Source organism: Ovis canadensis, chromosome 1 (assembly GCF_042477335.2).
Source record: "Ovis canadensis isolate MfBH-ARS-UI-01 breed Bighorn chromosome 1, ARS-UI_OviCan_v2, whole genome shotgun sequence".
Lineage (NCBI taxonomy): Eukaryota > Metazoa > Chordata > Mammalia > Artiodactyla > Bovidae > Ovis > Ovis canadensis.
The window spans coordinates 26,836,752-26,862,268 of record NC_091245.1 but is presented as its reverse complement, the minus strand read 5'-3'; the positions used below and the strand labels follow the sequence as shown (position 1 = coordinate 26,862,268).

The 25,517-nt window shown below is 39.2% G+C and overlaps 1 protein-coding gene across 19 annotated transcripts in view; it reads right to left on the bottom strand.

Annotated features, from left to right (window-relative positions):
• OSBPL9 (oxysterol binding protein like 9) overlaps positions 1-25,517 on the bottom strand; it is a 169,386-nt gene that overhangs the window by 44,324 nt on the left and 99,545 nt on the right. For 5 of the 19 annotated variants that reach the window (XM_069591251.1, XM_069591262.1, XM_069591351.1 and 2 more), the window contains one exon: positions 2,288-2,356. The exons of 7 other annotated variants lie outside the window; for them this stretch is intronic. In XM_069591251.1, coding sequence (XP_069447352.1) covers positions 2,288-2,356 — 69 coding nt within the window. Of the gene's footprint in view, positions 1-1,869; positions 2,357-11,454; positions 12,251-25,517 lie in introns of those variants that run through there. 7 more of the 19 variants (XM_069591358.1, XM_069591398.1, XM_069591297.1 and 4 more) reach the window with 6 other exon arrangements.

Genomic DNA, 25,517 nt, shown 5'->3' with positions numbered 1-25,517 from the left:
TAATAATGTGGACAAGCAATTGCTAGTAATTAAGCTGTTTTCTCAAATCTTTTAAGAATAATGTGCTAGAGGAAAATATATGTTTTCACTACATACTGTGATTCAGGACATAGAATTAAAGCCATGTAGTCTGACCTCCCACTCAACAGCAGTTACTTTTATAATGTTCTTAAAAGTCGTCTAGTCTGAGTATCTTAAGAGAAAAGGAACTTATTACCTTCTAACATAAATGATTTCATAAAATCCCTTTATTCCTCTTTTCATTCAACATTTAAAATATAAGGTATTACACTTATTCATATCCTTTTTAATGGACTTATGTTTTTAAAAAGGTCATAAAAATAGAATATAGTCCTTTACCATGTCGAGAGCGGTCTGTCTTCTTTTGAATAGAACTCAGAACAGGCAGACCATTTAAAACTCTATGACTTCATACTTCCTACAGTGACATCTTAGCTCTTGGGAACAAGAAGGCTGGGACTTAAACAGACTCTGTACTTGCCTTTTAATCTAACACTTATCACATTTTATCATATCTAAATATTTACTTGACTGATTTCCCTGAAGGATTATAAACTCCACTAGGGCAGAAACTACCGTTCATTCAGCACTGTGCTGCTCCACCCCCCAACTCCAGGCTAGCTCACTGCTGAGCAATCGTGGTTGCACTGATGGCAGCTTCCGGCAATGCTGATGCCATGATGCCAGTCTTCTCCACACACAGCTTCCTACATCTCCCCTGCCTTGCATTTTCTTTCTCCTTCTACTCCCTCAGTCCTTTCTTGTCTTTCTTTCCTTCTCTTTTTTCCTTCAGTAGTAAGTGGTTATACTGCATTTTTGGCAGTCAGGACCAAAAGAGGTGGTTGCTCCTTAATTTACCACATTGATGAGCTATAGTTCTAAAGATGATTTCTGTATGAATTCATTTAAAGTTTAAAATAAAACTATTATACAGAAATAGAGACAAAATGGTTTGTAATATAAAATAAGCTAAACTAGAAGAAACTCAATAGAAATTATACCTAAATCTAACCATAAAATAATCTATGTAAAGAAAAAAAACCCACTTATGTGGCAAATGTGGTTAAAAAATAAAAAAAGTCCCTAGTCTTCAAGAGTAACTTGCTAATTAAAGAAAGCTAAAGTACATGTATAAAGTTAACAGTAACACATAATTCTCTATCAACCAAGATCTACGTGTCCAGATTAAAAATACATATATAAAAAGGCAGACATCTGGCCCAATTTAAGGGGAATTCCAAAAATAATATCTAAAATGACAGAAGAATATTAAACTGCCTCAAAACTGTACGTAAGTACCTCCCTACTATCTTTCTAATATTTATGTTGAACATTATCACTTTACTCAGAAGGTACTTCTAACACGTCAGCAAAACTAAATTAAATTTCTATTAATAACTCTATAGGGACATTAAACATTGTACTTTATACATATACGTAACTGAATACTTCAATGCCATTAGAAAGAAGAGTATTATAAACGATGGCTTTAATACTTTCTGAGGTACACAGGAATTGTACTTCTTATGTAGCTGCTTTGAAGAGACACTTGGTAAAATAATACAAGAGGCAATTTTTGAGGCAAAGAGTAAAAGCTTTTAAAGTAATTCCTGCTGATAGAGGAAGAGTAATGAATAGTGGAGGTAAAGGTGGGAAAAGGTGGTTTAAGGTCTTCTTGAGGTCAGAATCAGGAAATAAGAAAGTTATGAGTAATTTAAGGAACTGAGAAGAATAATGCAGAACAGGAAGGGCTATGACTGAATGACACTGTAAAAATAAATTCACAAATGAGTAATTATTTTCATATCAAATCTTATTTCAGAGCAAAAACTTAAAAGGACTAAGTACCTTATGCTCAGTGCTTTCTCTTATATAATATGTTGTAAAACGAGAAACACCAAAATTATTCCATGTGAGTCTCATAGGAAAGTTCAGAGTAACAAGAAAACAAAATAAGTGATCAGTAGCAGAACTGTAAAAGGGAATAACAGCTTAAAAGTTTAACAAAGGAAAAACACCAAAGAAAACAAGACACCTAATGAAAAACAAATGGCATAAATCCAGACAAAAGGTGATTTTTAAAGGAAAATCAGCATAACAGTCCTTAAATAAAATAATAAAAACTTTGCAGAAATGTTGTTTTGATTAAATATGAGTATTTGGAAAGTTTATGTTCACAGTTAGCAATTTGAGATGACATGCACCACAGATACGCTTTCAGCCAAATGAAAGAAGTATAGGGCATACTTACAATTGAATCGCTTACAATTATTTTTGAAAATTCAAGAACTGGAGAGATACCAGAAGACTGGAAAAAAGCAAGTGTGGTACTGATCTTCCAAAAAGGTAAGGAAAAGAGAGAATAGAAAGTTACTATGCTGTGCGTGTGACACGAGTAATTAATTAAAGGAATAATAAGAGAAAAATCTGTAACCGTACAGAGGAAAAGTATCAATAGGTAAATGAGTAGCAAGTGGCAAGTTAAAAAATAAATAAATTTTAAAATTATGCCAAAATTTTTAATGGCTTTTCTGTTCCTTAGAAATTAGCAAATTAAGTTTTTGGAAAAATGACACCACTTTGTTTCTTTACCAAGTTACTCAAAAGTTGCTTTAATAATGAAAAAAGTATATTAGAGAAACCAGAAATATTAGTAAGACCAAGATTTCATGTGGGGTATACTAATCGGTGACTTCCTTGGTTTATTAAAAATTTGGAAACATTTATAATCTGCCATTTCTGTGGTTTACCCTCTTCAGCTAAAGGAAAACAGAATTTAGAGGTATAGAGAAGTTCTGAGAGTATGAATTTTTAACCCTAAAAAATACTCATATACCAATTTGTTTGGAGTAAAGATTTCCAATTCAAAAATATCCATAAAATTGAGCCTATTATTAAATTCTTTCCTCCAATGTAACTTTAGAACAGCATTTTCCATCTAAGTCAATGTTCTGATAGTCTAAGATTCCAAATTAGGTTCTCTTTTATCAACATGATAGTTATAGCTATTTTATCAACAACTGCTCAGTGCCCCAAGAATGCCCTGAACGGTGAAGCCTTTTTCCATAGTTTTAAACAAGCAGTACTAGCCCCACAGATTCACCAGGGATGCACAGTACAGTAAGTCTTTTCAAAGTGCTAGATCTTCCGGCTAGATATTTTACTGTACGTCATTTCTCGTTTCATTACTATAACATAGTAAAATAGATAGATACTAACCCTATTTTATAAGTGCTTACCCAAATCATCCAGATGGGTTTTTAAATTGAGATTTCAACCCAGTCCTTTGATTTCAAACCCATTACATTTTTCTATTAAATCACAATGATATTTGAAAAGAATTTATAGCATATTAGACTAAAATTTAATCTAAAAATGTCTGCAGGAGCCTCGTGTACCCAAAATGAACACAAGCTTTAAAGTCAGACTTATCTAGTTTTAAAATCCTGAATCTGGAATTCCCTAATTACCTACATGATCTGGCTAAGTTACTTTCTCTACCTCCATTTTCTTACCAGGGAAGGACACAAAAATAAACCTCTCAAGGTTGTTGGAGAGATGAAAGAATATACATAAAGTAACAAAATAATTGATGTTCTATTTCTTCTTCATAATGTGGAGCTGAAAATACCCAGGATTCAGCACTGTTTCTCAGACCCTAAACTAGGCCTATCATACAGAAAAGTTTCTCAATGAATATTTGATGGATTAAAAACAAAATAAATTAACAACTAGGTCATACACAAAACATATACAACTCTAATAGAGAAGTATAATCGAGAAAAGGATACAAGCATAACTTAAACTGTATTTAACATTCCTTGAAAAAGAGGAAAATAAACATAAGCTGATGAACTGTGAAGAAAACAGATAATAGTAATTTAAAAAGTATGAGAAATAGACAAAACCAGTGCTAAAATACAGTCTTGGAAAACAGATCAGAAACAAAATTCCATATGAGATGTTCAGAAAAGTATCAGGTATTATGCCTGAACCACAAAAGGTAAATTGTGCTCAATTATTACCTTGGTAACAAAGAGTCAAACAATATAAAGAATCACTCTTTTCCATAAAATAAAAAGATTTTGAAAATATATTAGTTCTTTGAAAAATAAAATCACCTTTTAATTTATAAAGAAAATGACTTTTCTTAAAACAAACACAACAACAAATCTAAATTGCTCATATATTTGGGACAGAAAAGAGCTGCTTTGTCAGACAGGAATCAGGTACATACACCTTTGTCAAAATTCCTTAGCTTTATCGTGACTCTTAGCACAACTGCTTACTCTTCATGATCTCTCTTCATCTAATACCACCACTGTTGTGTAACATTTTGACTTACAGAACAAAATACTAATATTGATTGCATAAAGTGATTTGATTACTCAAACAACTGCACAAGAAAGGTTTGGGTTTGTACCATTTTCCTCTATTTAAATCACTGATACCTTATCTTTCCAAATGACTCTCTCAGTTTATTCAATAAAGTCATATGAAAACTTATTGCCAAAGGAAACAGAACACACAAAAACCTGGAGTTTATAAACAGGGTGACCACTATCCCAGTTTGTCTGGAAGAGTCTCTTTTTATGCTTGTTGACTGAACAAAATTATCAGCAGCCTCCTTCACTCTCCAAGTGCTCCAGTTGGGACAATAAATTATATGTTCTCCCTCTCTACAAAGGTTGTAACTAGCATTATAGAGATATAAATGTCTGGGAGGCATACAGATTGCCTCAAGATTTCAGAATGCAGCAAATTACTTTAAAAAAATTTTTAATGAAATATGAGTTTACGTTTCTGAATGTAGAAAGCAAATTATAAAAATAAAATAGACATCAAAATTCAGGCCAATTAATACTGGCTGAGTGATTACCTTATTCTAGACAAAGACATGAATAATAAGATGTTATATTTTTGAAAAGTTATTTTATTCTCACATACACACAGGTCTGAAATAAAACACACAAGAAGCAGATGTTACACCTATGAAGTGAGATTGAGAAAGAGGCGCATCTGAGACAAAGACTTCTTAATTTTTACTTTATACATTCATGATGCCTGATTTTTAAAAAGTATTTAAATTCAAAAACTTTATGTAAAAAGTATTCAGAAACTGTACGGGTTATAAATATGTTTCAAAAATTTTATAACTTTTAGCTTGCAAAATCATCAGCATTATTATTTTAAAATTATCAAACCCTAAAATTTCTTGAGAGAGTAAACTTGGTAACACTAAAGCTGCTCAGATACATCTTTTCAAGCCAAATAAAATAAAGCATAACAAATTTATAACATTATTTACAGGTAAAGTATAAACTAGCCCCCATGCACGCACACACACGCTAAGAAGAAAAATGGCCAGTAAAACAAAGCAGAATACCTAATTTTTTCCCCACATCCTTCCTGCCAATTCCATGATCATGAGTCAACACTAAAGATGTAAACTCATGAAAAACGAAAATATCTACTATATAAGTCCACACTATTTTTCACACATTAATCGCTGGTCAGGCTACTGACAATATCTTTCTGAAAATTTAAAGTCATAGGTTAAGTCATTCCAGGATCTTAAATAAGCTCTGAATTGCTTACTAGGATGGGATGCAAAAAATACATTCTTCCCCTTTCCAACCTCATATGACTGCCTGTCACTGAGCTTCACAGAATTTTGGAAAGCAAATTCTCATGATTTTCAAGGGTCCACCAAAAATGGAAGTTTAACAAAGTCTCCTGGAAATCTGCTCTACATATAATGAGGAAAAATTCACATTAAATACATGAATTCTTAAAACTGAATGCTTTAGTAGTTCAAGTTTTCAAATAACTATAGAAGTCTCATAATCATTCATAATACTTGTTGAAATTTGATTATGAAATGTTTATACAAAATCTAATATATTCCTTTAACAAAACTGATCTCTCTGTATAGCAAAATACAACAAACTGAAATAAAACCACTACAGGAAGTTAAATGATAAACTAGTCAGGCCAACAGACAATCAGTACTAAATGGCTTATCTCTCACACAAAACAAGCAAACAAAATAGAACGAAAATTACCCTGAATTGGAAACAATAGATTCTGTAACTGGTTTGGTGATTATTCCTTTAAAATTACATATGCCGAAGCAGTTTTTTTATATCTGATTTAGCTGCCAGTGAACATCAAACAGAAGGAAATAAGTTGTTTTTACTAAGGCTGTTAAAAGTGCAATACAAAATTACCCTGATTACCCTGTTGTCAGAAATCAATCAAAAAGGTCTAAAATATGACCAGAATAGACTCTGACAGGACAAGACTCTTTTTATCCTCCACTATATCCCCCAGGCTAGTGCTTGGTTTGTAGCAAGTGCTCAATAAAATTTTCGTAAATTAAGGAATTCTGAAAAGTGTCAACCTGTTAGGATTTAAACATAAAAAGCAATCAAAGAAGTTCTTGCAGATTATAAATCAGAGTACTCATGAAAAAAATCACAAATAACATCTAACTATTCTAAACAATTTATTATAAGTATGGATGCTGACAACTTTTAAGAATAATTGAAAGTTTTTAAGAGAAGAGAAATTAGATAGGAAAGACACCACCTAGGCAGTTCAAGAAGCAAGACCAGATGATAACAACTAAAACAAACTTCTAAAACTTCATTCTCTCATGCCAAGTCTCATGAACACAGTTTCATACATACTACTCTGGGTTTGGAATTCCACATTACAATAATGATTTATTCACTGGATGTTTATGAGTATGACACTGTGCTGGATGCTCTGGACATGCCAGGATGAAGCAGATAGAGCTTGAAATCTGTAGTAGGAGATAAACATCTAACTACAAATAATAGCTCTGCAACACCTAACAGTTTCAACTCTGTAGTAGGAGATAAACATCTGTCTACAAATAACTGCTTCAAGCATGATAAACTTTATGAGAAAGGTACTAAGAAATTCAAAAGAGAAAGTTAAGGGGATCAGAAAAGTGTCACAGAGGTAGCATTTTGATTTGGACCAAGATGAGGAGGGGGAAATTATTAACAGCAGTGAGCAAGGGTGGGAAACATAAATAGATGGGGTGCTTGAACTTTTCTTTAGGAGAAAAATGAGGGCAGGGTTAAGTAAACTAGCAAGGGATGCTAGGAATCAGCAACAGCAGGAAGCCTTCACCACCCGCAAAGACTGAAGGAACAAGGAGGGAAACAATGTAACTCCGAGCAGGCTCAAGGGACATCAGCTGTAGGACACAGCCACTGCTACAAGTTCATCAAAGCAGAGAGAGGACAAGAGGAATAAATACCCCCAGAGGTTCTTTTTTCCTTCCATCTTCTGTCCTTCCATTGGCTAAACCCTACGGGAAGTCAGAAGGTAAAAAGGACTCTAGGTAACACAGGCTGTGAAGGTCAGCCTCCTGGGGCAGAGAGAGAGAGGCAAAGAGAATGAATTTGCAGGAAAATGGAGAGTAACCAGAAAAGCCATCTTTCCAGACTTAGGAGCAAGTGAGGCTGAAAAGCACAAGGAGGTGAAATAACGAACAATATTCTCTTGGAGAAGTATGTAACATATTTTTCGGATGCAGATGCTGAATTGAAAGGAAACCAAAATCAGTGTCTGAATTGGAAAAATTACTGGGACTTAGGAGATTGAGGTGAGCAACAAATGAATACAAGCATCAGAGCAGCAGCCCAGTTCTCTCTAGAGCTAACAGAAAAGCAAAAACCATAGATGGTAGTCCTATTAGTCTAGTCTCTACCTGTGTAACCCTGGGCAAGTCACCTGGCTTCTCTGAAACTGTTTTCTTCATTTTATAAATATATAGAGACTGAATTAAAACTTTAAGACCCTTTCCAGTTCTACGAGTCTGTGAAGCCAGTATCTCCAAGTAAATAACCATATTCATCAGGTGAGTGAACAGCTCACCATATTGAAAAAACCAAGGGTCCATTTACTGGCTTTAAAAAGAAAGTTAACTTCATTTAAACAAAGACAATAAGAACTTAAACGTTCTAACTGCAGTTGGGTCCTCTACTGTAGAATTTTAAAAAAAAAGTCAAAACACAAGCAAAAATTTAGTGTAACCTTGAAACTGAGTGAGGAAGATTAATGTAACCAGATTAAAAAACATGCTCTGGAATGCAGAGAATGCAAAGAAACAACCGAGTAAGCAGAATACCTTGGTTGAAATGGCACATTTCAGAAAAAAACAAGATTAGCTGCTCTGTCAATATAGCAAAGAAGCAAAGTTCTTAAAGGTGTTTCTAGAAATAAATGAACTCCTATAGTATTAATAACTCCCCCACCCTCAAAAACACACACAGCAACCATTAACATTCCTTTGCAATATAAATATTCACTGAAGATCTGTTATGTGCCAGGTGCTACCAATGTCTTCAAAGGACATCTTTACGGACAATACAGATAAAATAGCAAATACAATTAATCATTACCTAATCTTCTGGAATGAGATCAGATTTCAGCCTTTCCAAGCAGTCTCCCTGACTTCTCTAGCCAGCAACATGCTCTTCTTCCTATGATACTAACTACTACAGAACCAACAGAACCAACGTGTACTGGTACCACTATTTAGTATTGTTTCAACTCTATTAGAAGCCACATAGTTTGGAAGGGTAGGCCTTTGTCTAGAAATCCACTCACCATTTGTAACATTGTTTCTAACCTTTTCTGCAGTCCTCTCTCTCAGGTGTGGCAGCAATTAGGGAGCTTGGTGACTTGGAATAGTTTTCTAACTCACATGGATAAACCAAGCTTCAGTACAATGAGTCAAAGGTTTGTACACTTAACAACATGGTTAAGTCAAGTATTTTGATCATGTGCCAAGCACTAGACTAGGGACAAAGGCCCTACAGAAATAAAGAAGGTTAGAGTCTAATCCAAGAACCAGATATGTGCACAAAAATCTATAGCATAGAGGTATGAACAAAGCGCTGTAGTAACACATGAAGGACAACAGTAATCCTAGCTTGCTTTGCCTGAAGGAAGGAAGACATCAAAGAAAAAGTAACACGAAAACTGTATGTCAAAAGAAGTAGCGGTATAGCACTGGATTGAATTCTAAGCAACTGTAATTTTAATCAAGAGGGAAAGGCAGTGATTGTGCAAAGAGCTATGAGAGGCTTTGTCATGTTCCAAACAAGTAAGAGTTCATAATGCTATAGTAGATGCCCTGGGTAGGATGCCTGCAGCTAAGTCCACACCAAGAGTGATAATTATCACCAGGTTCTGAAGGGCCTTAAAGAACATTCTCAGCAGCTGGGCTTGGGCAAGGGGGAGGCAAAACAGACTTTTAAGCACAGCTGTGACTCAGTGGGATCTAACTGTGGAAAATAATATGGGTAGCGGGAGTCTAGTGACAGGGAGACTAGTTAAGTTTTGTGAAAGTTTAGGTGAGAGATGACGCGGGCCTGAATTAAAACACTGTTATGTGGGAGGAAAAAAAAAAGTATAAATCCAAGAGCTATTTCTAAAGCAAATTAAACAGGACCTGGTAACTGGACGTGGAAAATAAGGGAGATGGAAAATGGCTTTAAATGACTAATTGCCTGTGTGTGGTGGAACTTCAATTAACTAAAATATTTAGGGAGAGGTACTTGGCTTAAGCACATTTTCAACCTAAGAATTATTCTTTCAAACATAATCTTTACTTAAACATCTACTGGAAAATCTTCCTAAATATAATCTCGTGGTGGTTTAGTCGCTAAGTCGTGTCCAACTCTTCCTATCCCATGGACTGTGGCCTGCCAGGCTCCTCTGTCCATGGATTCTCCAGGCAAGGATACTGGAGTGGGTTGCCATTTCCTTCTCCAAGGGATCTTCCTGACCCAGGAATCAAACCTGTGTCTCCTGAATTCTAGGCAGATTGTTTACCAACTGAGCGACAAGAGAAGCTTTAGTACAAATATAATCTTAGGCCAAGTACATTACAGTATCCATTAAAAACTGTCTTTTTCTATAGAATCCCAATAAACATCAGTTCTCAGATACTGACAGAACTCAACATATCCCAGGGGACATCTCAGAATTTCCTTTTTAAAATAAAAGCCTGATATCCTCTTTCTCAAGCAAGAAACTGCAAACTATGCAACTGCCTGATTTTCCAATCAGCAGAATATGGTTGTATCACAATGCTCTTTACGGCATGAACCAAACTCATCAACTGGGGATGGCTCAGTGGTTAGATTATTACCAATCTTTCCACACTAAAGGAAAAAAGACTACCACCTAAGACTTTGGAAATATCAAAATGAATGTGACCAACAGTCATTGCAACCTAGTGTTTATTGAGGGGTACTTCAAGTAAAATGTCATTTTTGTAAAAATCAAACTCAGAACATTTTGAAAATAGATCCAGCTTCTCTGTTATCTTTCTAATTTCCCAGGTAAGCTCTCCAGACTGAAAGTCTGATTCTTGGTGGTTTTTATCTTTCCTAGAATAGGAAAGGTAACATGGTATTTTAAGGTGCTGAGGTACATAAAAAGTGAAAATTTTAAAAATTTTAATTAAAAATGAAAGATGTTAACATTATTTATTAAAGGGCTGTATCACAAACTCAGTTCAATAAAGGAAATGTTCTGAGAGATGATTCACGGTGGATGAGAATTCCCAACTTAAAGTTCACTACAAGAATTCTTAAAACTGCCACTACTATTCTAAGATCTCTCCCACCTTCTTAACTCAATACTAGGAGAAATAATTCCTTGATTTGTTTTTGATTTCCTGAATACAGCGAAAATTACACAGTTTAATAAACAAAGCCAAATGTTACTTCAAATTGGCAAACACATTTTCTTAATGTATCTCTTACTTTCATATCAAAAACACTTACATATAGTAGGAATGATGTAACAAATGCATGATTCATACATGCTTCCTAGTCCATTGCTTACAGTCAACTTTCCATAACCAAGCTTACTGAGAACCTAAACTTTTCCCTCCAGTTTTTACGTGAACCCGATAAAACTATTCCAAAGTTTTCACTATTTTTCCACAAACTAACCCAAAAACATAAAACCACCTCCCCTTCCCAACACACACATACTCACAAATAACAGCACCCATAATTATTACACACAAAAATATCGGCCAAGGCAAGAACACAGCCAAAAATAAAACAACAGAAAATCTCCGGCCAGCAACAGGAAATTCTATTATTGGGCAACTGGTCAAAATTAAACTTGCACATTAAGAGAAAGTCTAACTCTTGTGTTCAATATCTTGAGATAGCTTCCGAAAGACTATAGAGTTTCACGAAAATGAATCGAAAAGGGAGAAGCGATTCTCTCCAGTCTGGTTTGGTTGGAGGCGAATGACCTCTCCGGGTTTCAGAAGGCCCCTAGTCTCAGCCTCCAACCATCTCGGCCGAGGAAGTGAGGAGAGTCTCACGGAAGAGAGGGCGCGGACGGCCACATCGTCCTACTCACCCCAGAGGGCGACGGGATGGAGGCAGGGAGAGAATCACACTCGCGCCCACGGCCTGGGCAAGCAGCAGGGTCCCTGGGAACTCAGGGATGGGAGCCGGCCCCTCTCCCAGACCCTCTGGGTCTACTCACTCCGCAAGTGGCCACCAAGAAAGCCATTCGCCAAGGCCCCCGCCCTCTGTGCCTCCAGGGGAGGGAGCCGAGGGCTGCTTCCGAACAACCCTCTTCGCCCGCTACGCCGTATCACCGATGCGGTGCGGTTGGTCTCGTCAGGTTCTGCCTTTCCCGCGGGACAGCCCCTCACTCGCTACCCCTGCCCCGCCCCGACCGAGGGACCGCACCGATTGGCTGACTCTGACGACTCCTGGCAAAGAGACCCCTGGCGATTGGCCATGGGTCACCTGCGGTAAAGGAGGTGAGCGGCCGACGATTGGCGGTTAGGCCAATTTTGGGGTGGAGAGGCGGGAGGGGCCGGCCCTGGCGGCCGTGCATCTGGACCGCCCGGCTCCCCAGCCCTCACCTCGAGGCTCTGGCCGGCTGCCGCGCCCGGACCTATTCCTCGGGACTCGCGGCTGCCCCACCACGCCAATTGCTGCCCCCAGGAAAGGGAGCTCGAGGCTCGAGGGAGCTCAGCTAGGCTCTGGGGCTTCGGCCCCGAAGGTTCCCGTAGGGTGGCGACTGGGAAAGACCCGGTCACAGACGCAAACACCTAAACCCACTCGCGTCTAGCTCGACATCCACATTTTGGCAGCTGTGGAGCCAGATTTCATCTGGATGACTGCTTTTTCTTACTTCCGGAAAGTTGTTTGTGTCGCGAAGCGGAGGAGGGCGTGAGGGGAGGAGGAAGATACTATGTCAATAAACAAAAGCATCGGTGCCTGTTTTATTAATCCAGGGAAACATGGGCTTGCTGTTGTGCCACAGCTCCATAAGGAATGTAGTGGCTTGTGAAAATACTTTGGGAATCCAAATGACATAACTTCTTTGGCTTGGGGGACCTGAACAAAAACTCATCCAAACTGCAGGAAATCACAGACACGAATAAATTACTGAGTTACTGATCTGGAGTACAACTGCCTTCTCCTCTTACTATTTTTTCATTATGGTTATTTCAGTGCTCAGTCCTGTCCGATTCTGCGACTCCATGGACTGCAGCACGCCAGGATTCCCTGCCCATCATCAACTCCTGGGGCTTACTCGAACTCACGTCCAGCGAGTCAGTGATGCCATCCAACCATCTCATCCTCTGTCGTCCCCTTCTCCTCTGGCCATCAGTCTTTCCCAGCGAATCAGTTCTTCGCATCAGTTGGCCAAAGTATTGGAGCTTCAGCATCAGTCCTTCCAATGACTGTTGAGGACTGATTTCCTTTAAGATTGACTGGTTTGATCTCCCTTCAGTCCAAGGGACTCTCAAGAGTCTTCTCCAACACCACAGTTCAAAAGCATCCATTCTTCGGTGCTCAGCTTTCTTTATATTCCAACTCTGACATCCATACATGAATACTGCAAAAACGATAGCTCTGACTAGACCGACCTTTGTCGGCAAAGTAATGTCTCTGCTTTTTAATATGCTGTCTAGGTTAGTCATAGCTTTTCTTCCAAGGAGTAAGGGTCTTAATTTCATGGCTGCAGTCACCATCTGCAGTGATTCTGGAGCCCCCAAAATAAAGTCTGTCACTGTTTCTCCATTGTTTCCCCATCTGTTTGCCATGAAGTGATGGGACCAGATGCCATGATCCTTGTTTTCTGGATGTTGTTTTAAGCCAACTTTTTTACTCTCCTCTTTCATTTTCATCATATGGCTCTTTAGTACTTCGCTTTCTGCTGTAAGGGTGGCATCATCTCCATATCTGAAGTTATTGATATTTATCCCAGCAATCTTTTATTTTTTTTATTGAAGGATAACTGCTTTACAGAATTTTGCTGTTTTCTCTCAAACTTCAATATGAATCACCCATAAGTGTACATTTTTCCCCTCCCTTTGACACTCCCTCCCATCTCCCTCCCCATCCTACCCTCCTACCCCTCTAGGTTGATACAGAGCCCGTGCTTTGAGTGTCCGTAGCCATACAGCAAATTCCCATTGGCAATATATTTTACATGTCGTAATGGAAGAAGCACAAGCTGGAATCAAGATTGCTGGGAGAAATATCAATAACCTCAGATATGCAGATGACACCACCCTTATGGCAGAAAGTGAAGAGGAACTAAAAACCCTCCTGATGAAAGAGGAGAGTGAAAAAGCTGGCTTAAAGCACAACATTCAGAAAACCAAGATCATGGCATCTGGTCCTATCACTTCATGGGAAATAGATGGGGAAACAGTGGAAACAGTGTCAGACTTTATTTTTCTGGGCTCCAAAGCCACTGCAGATGGTGACTGCAGCCATGAAATTAAAAGACGCTTTCTCCTTGGAAGGAAAGTTATGACCAACTTAGACAGCATATTAAAAAGCAGAGACATTACTTTGCCAACAAAGGTCCGTCTAGTCAAGGCTATGGTTTTTCCAGTGGTCATGTGTGGATGTGAGAGTTGGACTGTGAAGAAAGCTGAGTGCCGAAGAATTGATGCTTTTGAGCTGTGGTGTTGGAGAAGACTCTTGAGAGTCCCTTAGACTGCAAGGAGATCCCACCAGTCCATTCCAAAGGAGATCAGCCCTGGGATTTCTTTGGAAAGAATGATGCTAAAGCTGAAACTCCAGTACCTTGGCCACCTCATGCGAAGAGTTGACTCATTGGAAAAGACTCTGATGCTGGGAGGGATTGGGGGCAGGAGGAGAAGGGGACGACAGAGGATAAGATGGCTGGATGGCATCACCAACTTGATGGACGTGAGTTTGAGTGAACTCCGGGAAATGGTGATGGACAGGGAGGCCTGGCGTGCTATGATTCATGGAGTCGCAAAGAGTCAGACACAACTGAGCGACTGAACTGAACTGAATGTAAGTTTCCATGATACTCTTCCCATAGGTCTCAGGATCTCTTCCCCTCTCCACATGCCTGTAAGTCTATTGTCTATGTCTGTTTTTCCACAGTTGCCTTGTAAATAAATTCTTCTGTACAGTTTTTCTAGATTCCGTACATATGTATTAGAATACGATATTTATCTTTCTCTTTCTGACTCACTTGACTCTGTATAATAGGCTCTAAGCTGATCCACCTCATTAGAACTGACTCAAATGTGTTCTTTTTTATGGCTGAGCAACATTCAGAAAACTAAGATCATGGCATCTAGTCCCACCACTTCATGGGAAATAGATGAGGAGGCAGTGGAAACTGTCAGACTTTATTTTGGGGGACTCTAAAATCACTGCAGATGGTGACTGCAGCCATGAAATTAAAAGACGCTTACTCCTTGGAAGGAAAGTTATGACCAACCTAGATAGCATATTAAAAAGCAGATACATTACTTTGCCAACAAAGGTCCATCTAGTCAGGGCTACGGTTTTTCCAGTGGTCATATATGGATGTGAGAATTGGACTGTGAAGAAAGCTGAGCACCGAAGAATTGATGGTTTTGAACTGTGGTGTTGGAGAAGACTCTTGAGAGTCCTCTGGACTGCAAGGAGATCCCACCAGTCCATTCTAAAGGAGATCAGTCCTGGGTGTTCGCTGGAAGGGCTGATGCTGAAGCTGAAACTCCAATACTTTGGACAAGACTGAGCGACTTCACTTTCACTACAATTCTTTGGGATTGGAATGACAACTGACCTTTTCCAGTCTTGTGGCCACTGCTGAGTTTGGCAAATTTGCTGGCATATTGAGTGCAGCATTTCACAGCATCATCTTTTAGGATTTGAAATAGCTCAGTTGGAATTCCATCACCTCCATTAAGCTTTGTTCCTAGTGATGCTTCCTAAGGCCCACTTGATGCGCATTCCAGAATGTCTGGCTCTAGGTGAGTAATCACACCATCATGGTTATTTGGGTCATGAAGATCTTTTTGGTACAGTTCTTCTGTGTATTCTTGCTACCTCTTCTTAATATCTTCTGCTTCTGTTAGGTCCAGACCATTTCTGTCCTGTATTGAGCCCATCTTTGCATGAAATGTTCCCCTGGTATCTCTAACTTTCTTGAAGAGATCTCTAGTCTTTCCCATTCTGTTGTTTTCCTCTATTTCTTTGCCTTGATCGCTGAGGAAGGCTTTCTTATCTCTCCTTGCTATTCTTTGCAACTCTGCATTCAAATGGGTGTATCTTTCCTTTTCTCCTTTGCCTTTCGCTTCTCTTCTTTTCTCAGCTATAGAGACAACCTTAGACAACCAATTTGCCTTTTGCCTTTTTCTTTTTCTTGGGGATGGTCTTGGTCACTGCCTCCTGTACAATGTCACGCACCTCCGTCCATAGTTCTTCAGGCACTCTATCACATCTAATTCCTTGAATCTATTTGTCACTTCCACTGTATAAGTTTCAGTTCAGTCGCGCAGTCATGTCCGACTCTTCGCGACCCCATGAATCGTAGCATGCCAGGCCTCCCTGTCCATCACCAACTCCTGGAGTTCACGCAGACTCACGTCCATTGAGTCAGTGACGCCATCCAGCCATCTCATCCTCTGTCTCCTCTTCTCCTCCTGCCCCCAATCCCTCCCAGCATCAGAGTCTTTTCCAATGAGTCAACTCTTCGCATGAGTTGGCCAAAGTATTGGAGTTTCAGCTTTAGCATCATTCCTTCCAAAGAAATCCCAAGACTGATCTCCTTCAGAATGGACTAGTGGGATCTCATTGCAGTCTAAGGGACTCTCAAGAGTCTTCTCCAACACCCACAGCTCAAAAGCATCAATTCTTCAGCACTCAGCTTTCTTCACAGTCCAACTCTCACATCCATACATGACCACTGGAAAAACCATAGCCTTGACTAGACAGACCTTTGTTGGAAAAGTAACATCTCTGCTTTTCAATATGCTGTCTAAGTTGGTCATAACTTTCCTTCCAAGGAGAAAGCGTCTTTTAATTTCATGGCTGCAGTCACCATCTGCAGTGACTTTGGAGCCCAAAAAAATAAAGTCTGACACTGTTTCCACTGTTTCCCCATCTATTTCCCATGAAGTGGTGGGACCAGATGCCATGATCTTGGTTTTCTGAATGATGAGCTTTAACCCAACTTTTCACTCTCCTCTTTCACTTTCATCAGGAAGCTTTTTAGTTCCTCTTCACTGTCTGCCATAAGGGTGGTGTCATCTGCATATCTGAGGTTATTGATATTTCTCCCTGCAGTCTTGAGTCCAGCTTGTGCTTCTTCTAGCCCAGCGTTTCTCATGATGTACTCTGCATAGAAGTTAAATAAGCAGGATGACAATATACAACCTTGACGTACTCCTTTTCGTATTTGGAACCAGTCTGTTGTTCCATGTCCAGTTCTAACTGTTGCTTCCTGACCTGCATATAGGTTTCTCAATCGTAAGGAATTTGATTTAGGTCATACCTGAATGGTCTAGTGGTTTACCCTACTTTCTTTAAGTCTCAATTTTACAATAGGGTGTTCATGAGCCACAGTCAGCTCCCAGTCTTATTTTGCTGACTGTATAGAGGTTCTCCAATTTTGGCTACAAAGAATATAATCAATATGATTTTGGTGTTGACCATCTGGTGATGTCCACGTGTAGAATCTTCTCTTGTGTTATTGAAAGAGGGTGTTTGCTATGACCAGTGCATTCTGTTGGCAAAACTCTTGTCAGCCTTTGCCCTGCTTCACTTTGTACTCCAAGGCCAAATTTGCCTGTTACTCCAGGTATCTCTTGACTTCCTACTTTTGCATTCCAGTCTCCCTATAAGGGAAAGGACATCTTTTTTGGGTGTTAGTTCTAGAGTCTTGTAGGTTTTCACAGAACTGTTTAACTTCAGCTTCTTCAGCATTACTGGTTGGGATTAGACTAGGATTACTGTGATATTGAGCAGTTTGCCTTGGAAACAGCATTCTGTTGTTTTTTAGATTGCACTCAAGTACTGCATTTCGGACTCTTTCATTGACTATGAGGGCTACTCCATTTCCTCTAAGGGATTCTTGCCCACAATAGTACACATAATGGTCATCTGAGTTAAATTCACCCATTCCAGTCCATTTTAGTTCACTGTTTCCTAAAATGTCTATGTTCACTCTTGCCATCCCCTGTTTGACCACTTCCAATTTACCTTGATTCATGGACCTAACATTCCAGGTTCCTACGCAGTATTGTTCTTCACAGTGCAGGACTTTACTTCCATCACCAGTCATATCAACAAATGGGTGTTGTTTTTGCTCTGCCTCTGTCTCTTCATTCTTTCTGGAGTTATTCTTCCACTATTCTCCAGTAGCACATTGGGCACCTACCAACCTGGGGAGTTCATCTTTCAGTATCCTATCTTTTTGCCTTTTATACTGTTCATGGGGTTCTCATGGTTCATGGTTATTTATATACATGTAATTTTATTAAACTCCTAAGCATAGTTAGGAGTTTTATTAAACTCCTAAACACACAGGCATGTGTGCTCAGTCATGTCCAACTCTTTGCAACTCCATGGACTGTAGCCCACCAGGCTCCTCTGTCCGTGGAATTTTCCTGGCAAGACTACTGGAATGGGTTGCCATTTCTTCCTCTAGGGGATCCTCCAGACCCATGTCTCTGGCGTCTCCTGTGTTGGCAAGTAGATTCTTTACCACTAGTGCCACTAAGCAGCTAATTAATTTTTATATCTCTACTGGTAACCCTTAAGACTAGCACCTTGTACATTGCACAAAAGGCTTAATAGATGCCTGATCCACTGTAAAGATCTCATTGGTTTTCTGTACATTTTTTTTTTTCAAAATGTTCAATACCAAATACATTCTCTTCTTCCTGCATCCCCTCCCTCAAAAGCCTGATCCTCTTCCAGTCCTACCTATATCAGTAAGTAAAAATCACTACTATCCAGACAGTAAATTAAATCTGGCAGTCCTTGACACTTTACCCATTCCACATTCAATCCATCACCACATTCTGCCATTTTTACCTCCTGAACACAATCTCAATTCTATCTACCTAACTCCATCACCACCACTCAATTATGGATCCTAGCCTCTTGCACCGATCTCCTTAGTAAAGTATTCCTGCTTTTTAAAGCTCCTCCAATTCTTTCTTAACACTGCAGGCCACAGTAGTTGGTTTCCAAAACCAGTTGTTATTGCCTCCTCACCTGATCTTGCCCTACCCAGTTCAGTTCAGTTGCTCGGTCGTGTCCAACTCTTTGCAACCCCATGAACTGCAGCATGCCAGGCCTCTCTGTCCATCACCAACTCCCGGAGTCTACCCCAACCCATGTCCACTGAGTCAGTGATGCCATCCAACCATCTTATCCTCTGTCGTCCCCTTCTCTTCCTGCCTCAATCTTTCCCAGCATCAGAGTCTTTTCAAATGAGTCAGCTCTTTGCATGAGGTGGCCAAAGTACTGGAGTTTCAGCTTCAACACCAGTCCTTCCAATGAACACCCAGGACTGATCTCCTTTAGGATGGACTGGTTGGATCTCCTTGCAGTCCAACAGACTCTCAAGAGTTTTCTCCAAAGCCACAGTTCAAAAGCATCCATTCTTTGGTGCTCAGCTTTCTTTATAGTCCAACTCTCATGTCCATACATGACTACTGGAAAAACCATAGCTTTGACTAGACGGACCTTTGTCGGCAAAGTAATGTCTCTGCTTTTTAATATGCTGTCTAGGTTGATCATAGATTTTCTTCCAAGAAGTAAGCATCCTTTAATTTCATGGCTGCAATCACTATCTGCACTGATTTTGGAGCCCCAAAAAATAAAGTCAGCCACTGTTTCCACTGTTTCCCCATCTATTTGCCACGAAGTGAGGGGACCGGATGCCGTTATCTTAGTTTTCTGAATGTTGAGCTTTAAGCCAACTTTTTCACTCTCCTCTTTCACTTTCATCAAGAGGCTCTTTAGTTCTTCTTCACTTTCTGCCATAAGGGTGCTGCCTTCTCCATATCTGAAGTTATTGATATTTCTCCCGGCAACCTTGATTCCAGCTTGTGCTTCCTCCAGCCCAGCGTTCCCACCTGGCCCCATTAAAGAACTTCAACTGCTTACCCTTGTGCTTAGGATACAACTGAGTATTCATCAATAGTGTGCCAGGTTTAGCCCTACCTGTCCATAACTCCGTCTTACACCTTCTACTCCCTCATTTTCTGCACTCCACACAATGGCCTTTTTCAAGTTCTTTCAATTTGCCATGGATCTTCTAACCTCAGAGACTTGGCACATGGGCCCTGTGGTTATTTCTGCCTTTTACACTGTCCCCATGAAACTAATCCCCATACTTCACTTCATTTACTTCTACTCATCATTTCCTTCCTACCTATGTGAATTCTATTTTTACGTCCTCATAGCCTATGCAACACTCCTTTGTAAAACTTATTACAGCTATATTTTACATGTATTTGAGTTATTTTTTAAACAAACATACTGTTATAATTTATATATTATTAAATGTATCCTTTTTAGATGTACAGAGTTCAGTGTATTCTGATAAACATATGCATAAATGCAGCCACCACCACAAATTAAGACATAGAACATTTCCATTATCCCAAAATTTCCCTTGTGCCCCTCAAGCAGTCAATCCTGCCAACCATAGCTCTGTTTTCTATCTGCATAATTCTTTATCTAATGTTTATGTTCATAACTAGACTGTAAGAGGTAAAGAGGTAAGGATCTATCTGATTTTGTTCATCATAGCCTCAGTATTTAGCCAAATGCCTGGCACATATTGGGTGCTCAATAATGAAGTTCCTCTGCTAACAGTCTGAAAAGAAACATCAATTCTATGGTAAGCACCAATAAACCATAAGCAGTGATGGATAAAAATACATTAATTTTGCCAGATGGACAAGGTTAAGGTCAGTGTCTAACAACTTTCACTAATACTCTTTACATTTTTTTCCTTTCATATCTGCTTTTCTAGCAGTTACTTTGGTGCCAGAGAAGCTCAAAGGACTTTAATTCAACACTGGCTGATCAAACAGTTCTCCAGGTCAAGGTGGAAAAAAAGCCTATATCTTTAAATCTGTTTATAAATTATACTATTTGACCCTATAAGAGATAAACTATTAATTTATGTAATTCTTGCTTACCAGTTCTTTCATGTGCTTTTCATGTGTTATTATCTCCCCAACAAGACAGAAAGAGCCATAGGGTCATTAAAGACTTTGCATTTAATAGTACATACCAAAGTATCAGATTGTATCTGTGTCCTCCAAATCTTGTATCACCACCACCATCATTATCATCATCAAGGGTCAAGAGCTTCAAAATCTAAGGCACTATCATTATTGACAGTGTAGTATAAAAATTAAATCCTAGTATAAATTTAGTGGACCCAATTATAAATTGGGTTTGTTTTTTATTTTTGATAGACTTCAGTGTCTAAGACTGGTATAATGGCAATGCTGTTGTCCAGTCACTAAGTCATGTCTGATGCTTCATCACCCCACAAACTGTAACATGCCAGGCTACCCTGCCCCTCACCATCTCCTGGAGTTTGCCCAAGTTCATATCCATTGAATCAGTGATGCTATCTAGCCATCTCATCCTCTGTCACCCTCTTCTCCTTCTGCCTTCAATCTTTCCCAGCATCAGGGTCTTTTCCAATGAGTCAGCTGTTAGCATCAGGAGGCCAAAGTACTGGAGCTTCAGCTTTAGCATCAGTCTTTCCAAAGATTATTCAGGGTTGATTTCTTTTAAGTTTCACAGTTTGATCTCCTTGCTGTCCAAGGGACTCTCAAGAGTCTTCTCCAGTATCACAGTTTGAAAGCATTAATTCCTTGGCATTCTGCCTTCTTTATTTGTCCAGTTCTCACATCCATACATGACAACTGGAAAGACCATAGCTTTGACTATATGGACTTTTGTCAGAAAAGTGATGTTTTTGCTTTTTGGCACACTGTCTAGGTTTGTCATAGCTTTCCTGCCAAGAAGCAATCATCCTCTAATTTCATGGCTGCAGTCGCCATCCACAGAGATTTTAGAGACCAAGAAAATGAAATCTGTCACTGCTGCCACCTTTTCCCCTTCTATTTGCGAAATGATGGGACTGGATGCCATGATCTTAGTTTTTCTATATTGAGTTTTAAGCCAGCTTTTTCACTTTCCTCCTTCACCCTCATCAAGAGGTTCTCTAGTTCTTTTTCACTTTCTGCTATTAGAGTGGTATAATCCACATTATCTGAGGCTGTTGATATCCGCAATCTTGATTCCAGTTTATAACTAATCAAGTCTGGCATTTCACGTGATGTACTCTGCATATAAGTTCAATAAACCAGGCGACAATAAACAGCCTTGTCGTACTCCTTTCTCAATCCTGAAGCAGTCAGTTGTTCCATACAGGATTCTAACTGTTGCTTCTTGACCCACATACAGGTTTCATAGGAGACAGATAAGATGGTCTGGTATTCCCATCTCTTTAAGAGTTTTCCACAGTTTGTTATGATCCACACAGTCAAAGACTTTAGCGTAGTCAACGAAACAGATTTAGGTGTTTTTCTGGAATTCCCTTGCTTTATCTATGATCCAGCGAAAGTGGGCAATTTTATCTCTGGTTCTTCTGCCTTTTGTAAACCCAGGTTGAACATCTGGAAGTTCTTGGTTCACATAATGCTGGAGCCTAGCTTGGATGACTTTGATCATAATGGCAACAGAGAATGTGATTTACCACTGTCTTTTAATAATTTAGCTACAGTCCAGAGTCTACCTTTTCTCAGTTTCACATTAGAGATAACTGTGTTGCTGGTGCTGCTGCTAAGTCGTTTCAGTCATGTCCGACTCTGTGTGACCCCATAGACGGCAGCCCACCAGGCTCCCCCATCCCTGGGATTCTCCAGGCAAGAACACTGGAGTGGGTTGTCATTTCCTTCTCCAATGCAGAAAAGTGAAAGTGAAGTCGTTCAGTCGTGTCCGACTCTTAGCAACCCCGTGGACTGCAGCCTACCAGGCTCCTCTGTCCATGGGATTTTCCAGGCAAGAGTACTGGAGTGGGTTGCCATTGCCTTCCTCTTCTACTGCCTTCTTCTCTAGTCATTTCATATTAGAGATAACTGTGTTACAAATACAGAATTCTCATTTTCCTAATCCCAGTATAAAATTAGTGTGCACAAAAGCTGTAGCATTTAAAATGAAAAGTAATTAAATAATACAAGGCAACATACTCATTTTATTTCAAGAAACAGTAGGACTTCTAACCAAATTTGGCAACTGAAGTGTTTCTAAAGAAATCTACAAGTTGTTTTAGAAGAAAATTAAGTGACCAATGCCTTAAGGTCACATGTGACAACCCATGTATCAGAGGGATCTTCAATACTTATCTTTGAACTACATAACTAAAGCTACTAAGCGATTAAATTAAATTGATAAATATTTTTGTTATTGTTCAAGAAAAGAATAGAATAGGACTACGCTAGTGGTCCAGTGGTTAATAATCCATCTGCCAATACAGAGAACACTGTTTTAATCCTGGTCTGGGAAGATTCCACGTGCTGTGGAGCAACTAAGCCCCAGTGCCACAACTACTGAGCCCACACCCTAGGGTCCATGTTCCACAGTAAAGACCAACCCCCTGGCTCGCCACAACCAGAGAAAGCCTGCACAGCAACAAAGACCCAATGCAGCCATAAATAAATAAATGAATTAAAATATTTTAAAATAATGGAATATAGTGATTAAGAAGTATAAAAAACAACATTGTGGTGTATACCTTAAATTTACACAATGATGTATGTCAATTACCCTCAATAAAACTGGAGGAAAGAGACTGAAAAACAAATATATAATAAGAAAACTTTAAAAATGTATTAAAAAAACCTGAGAAAAATCACAACACCAAGGTTCAGAGTGGTGGGGGATCTTTAAAATGACAGGAAGTCTACTGAATAAAAAGAAGGCCAACCTTAGCTATAGCTATCAAGATGAAAAGAACATTTTAACTGTGCAAAATTTATGTACTACTTTCAAAAATATAATTTCTGCTAGAGAGTCCAATAATGTTTACCTACAAATCACATTCCAGTCGGATGTCAGTTTAGAGATAGATAACAGATACTTTCAATTGCAATAGAAGAAAAGCAGCAGCAAAAATGGGGTGGGGGGAAAACATAGCTTCCCTAGGAATTCGCCTAGCAATTTGAGCCAAATGATTGGAGCGGACGACATTAAAAGACAACTCTTGGAAGCAGAATATGTATCTCCAATATTTTGTCTGACTAGTATCCAGAAGTCTCAAAATTAAAGTCAGCCAATAAATTTTCACAGAGAAAATTTAGCCAAGTGGAATAAATACAATACTTGGCATACAGTAGAAGCAGTCCTTAATTTGTGATCAGGATCACCATATTCCAGAAGTCTGTATGTAAATTATTTGCAATTCTCAATGCATCAGCAAACAAAAAAATCTTTGGTTCAGATTTAGGAATGAAGACCCTCTAAATAACCCCACAATGGCTATTGACAGTACACTGCCTTAATCATCACTGTATCTTTAGTACCTCCTCACACAGAGACTGGCATGTACTAGGTGCTTAATAAATGTCTACTGAATGAATGAAATGCTAGGTACATTACAAAAATAGCAGTATAAACAGCAAAAAAGGTTGAAACTGGGTAGTCTAACAAGCAGAACAGAGAAAGCAGAGGGGCAGAAGTATTAGGGGAAGCACACTGATTGAAACTGCCCACCCTGGCCAGGCACCATAGTAACCATTTGCATGAGTTGTTTTACAACAGGAGGTCCTGGTAAGGAACAGGGAACTAATAAGCCTCCACCAACCGAAAAAGTTCAGGAAAGGTCAAAAGGAGACACCACATGTCTGACCACCTCCCAGAATCCTTCTCTCTGACATTCATCTTGGCTAAACAAGGCATGCTGCCACCAGGAAAGACTCTGAGTCAGAATGACTGGCTAAAGACAACCCAGAAACTAATCCTATCACCATAAAACCGGAGACTGCAAGCCATGTGACAGAGCTGTTCTCCTGGGTTCCCTTACCCTATTGCTCTCCACCCGGGTGCCCTTTCCCAATAAAATCTCTTGCTTTGTCAGGAGATGTGTCTCCTCAGACAATTCATTTCCAAGTGTTAGACAAGAGACCAGTTTCAGGCCCAGGAAGGGATACCCCTTCCTGCAACAGAAGGACAATGTTTTTCTATATGAGCTTTTTGCTGCTGCTGCTGCTAAGTCGCTTCAGTCGTGTCCAACTCTGTGTGACCCCATAGACGGCAGCCCACTAGGCTCCTCTGTTCCTGGGATTCTCCATGCAAGAATACTAGAGTGGGTTGCCATTCCCTTCTCCAATGCACGAAAGTGAAAAGTGAAAGTGAAATCGCTCAGTCGTGCCCAACTTTTAGCGACCCCAGGGACTGCAGCATACCAGGCTCTTCTGTCCATGGGATTTTCCAGGCAAGAGTACTGGAGTGGGCTGCCGTTGCCTTCTCCGTATGAGCCTTTTAGTACCATTCAATTTTTAAAACTATAGGAGAAAGGTGCTATTGACCCTGTTTTTATAGCTAAATTCTACACTGGCCACTTAACTTTTCTGAAAGTTCTGATTCCACTAAAACCATGTGAGTTGCCAAAACTAGTTAAAAGTACAGAGAGAGCTTCCTGCCGCAAGATGGATAAAATGTCTTTGTATTGTGTGATTGCTCTGCACTTTAAATGCTCCAGGCTTTTAGGCACACTAACTTTACATGAGAATTGGGGCATTAACAAGTTGGAACTCCATGTTTTTCTCTAAAGAAAAGGTGTAAGAAAAACTATTGCTTTTATTTTACATACCTCTATTAATATATAAGCTAAAACATTTTCAGAAGCATGACTTATGACATTATTATAGTTTGTTTTTTTTTAAATTCAATTCTCATGATTTTTATTTTCTTTTTTATACCAGACTGAGCTCAGTAAAGACAAGGACAGTATGTCATTTATTCACAATTACATCCTCCACAACTAGTACAGTGCACCGAACACATTGTCTGATAAATATTTATGAAATAAATAATTTTCTGTATTCTCTGTATGTTCTGAATTGAGCATTTATTTTTTTATTTTTAAACTTTATTTCT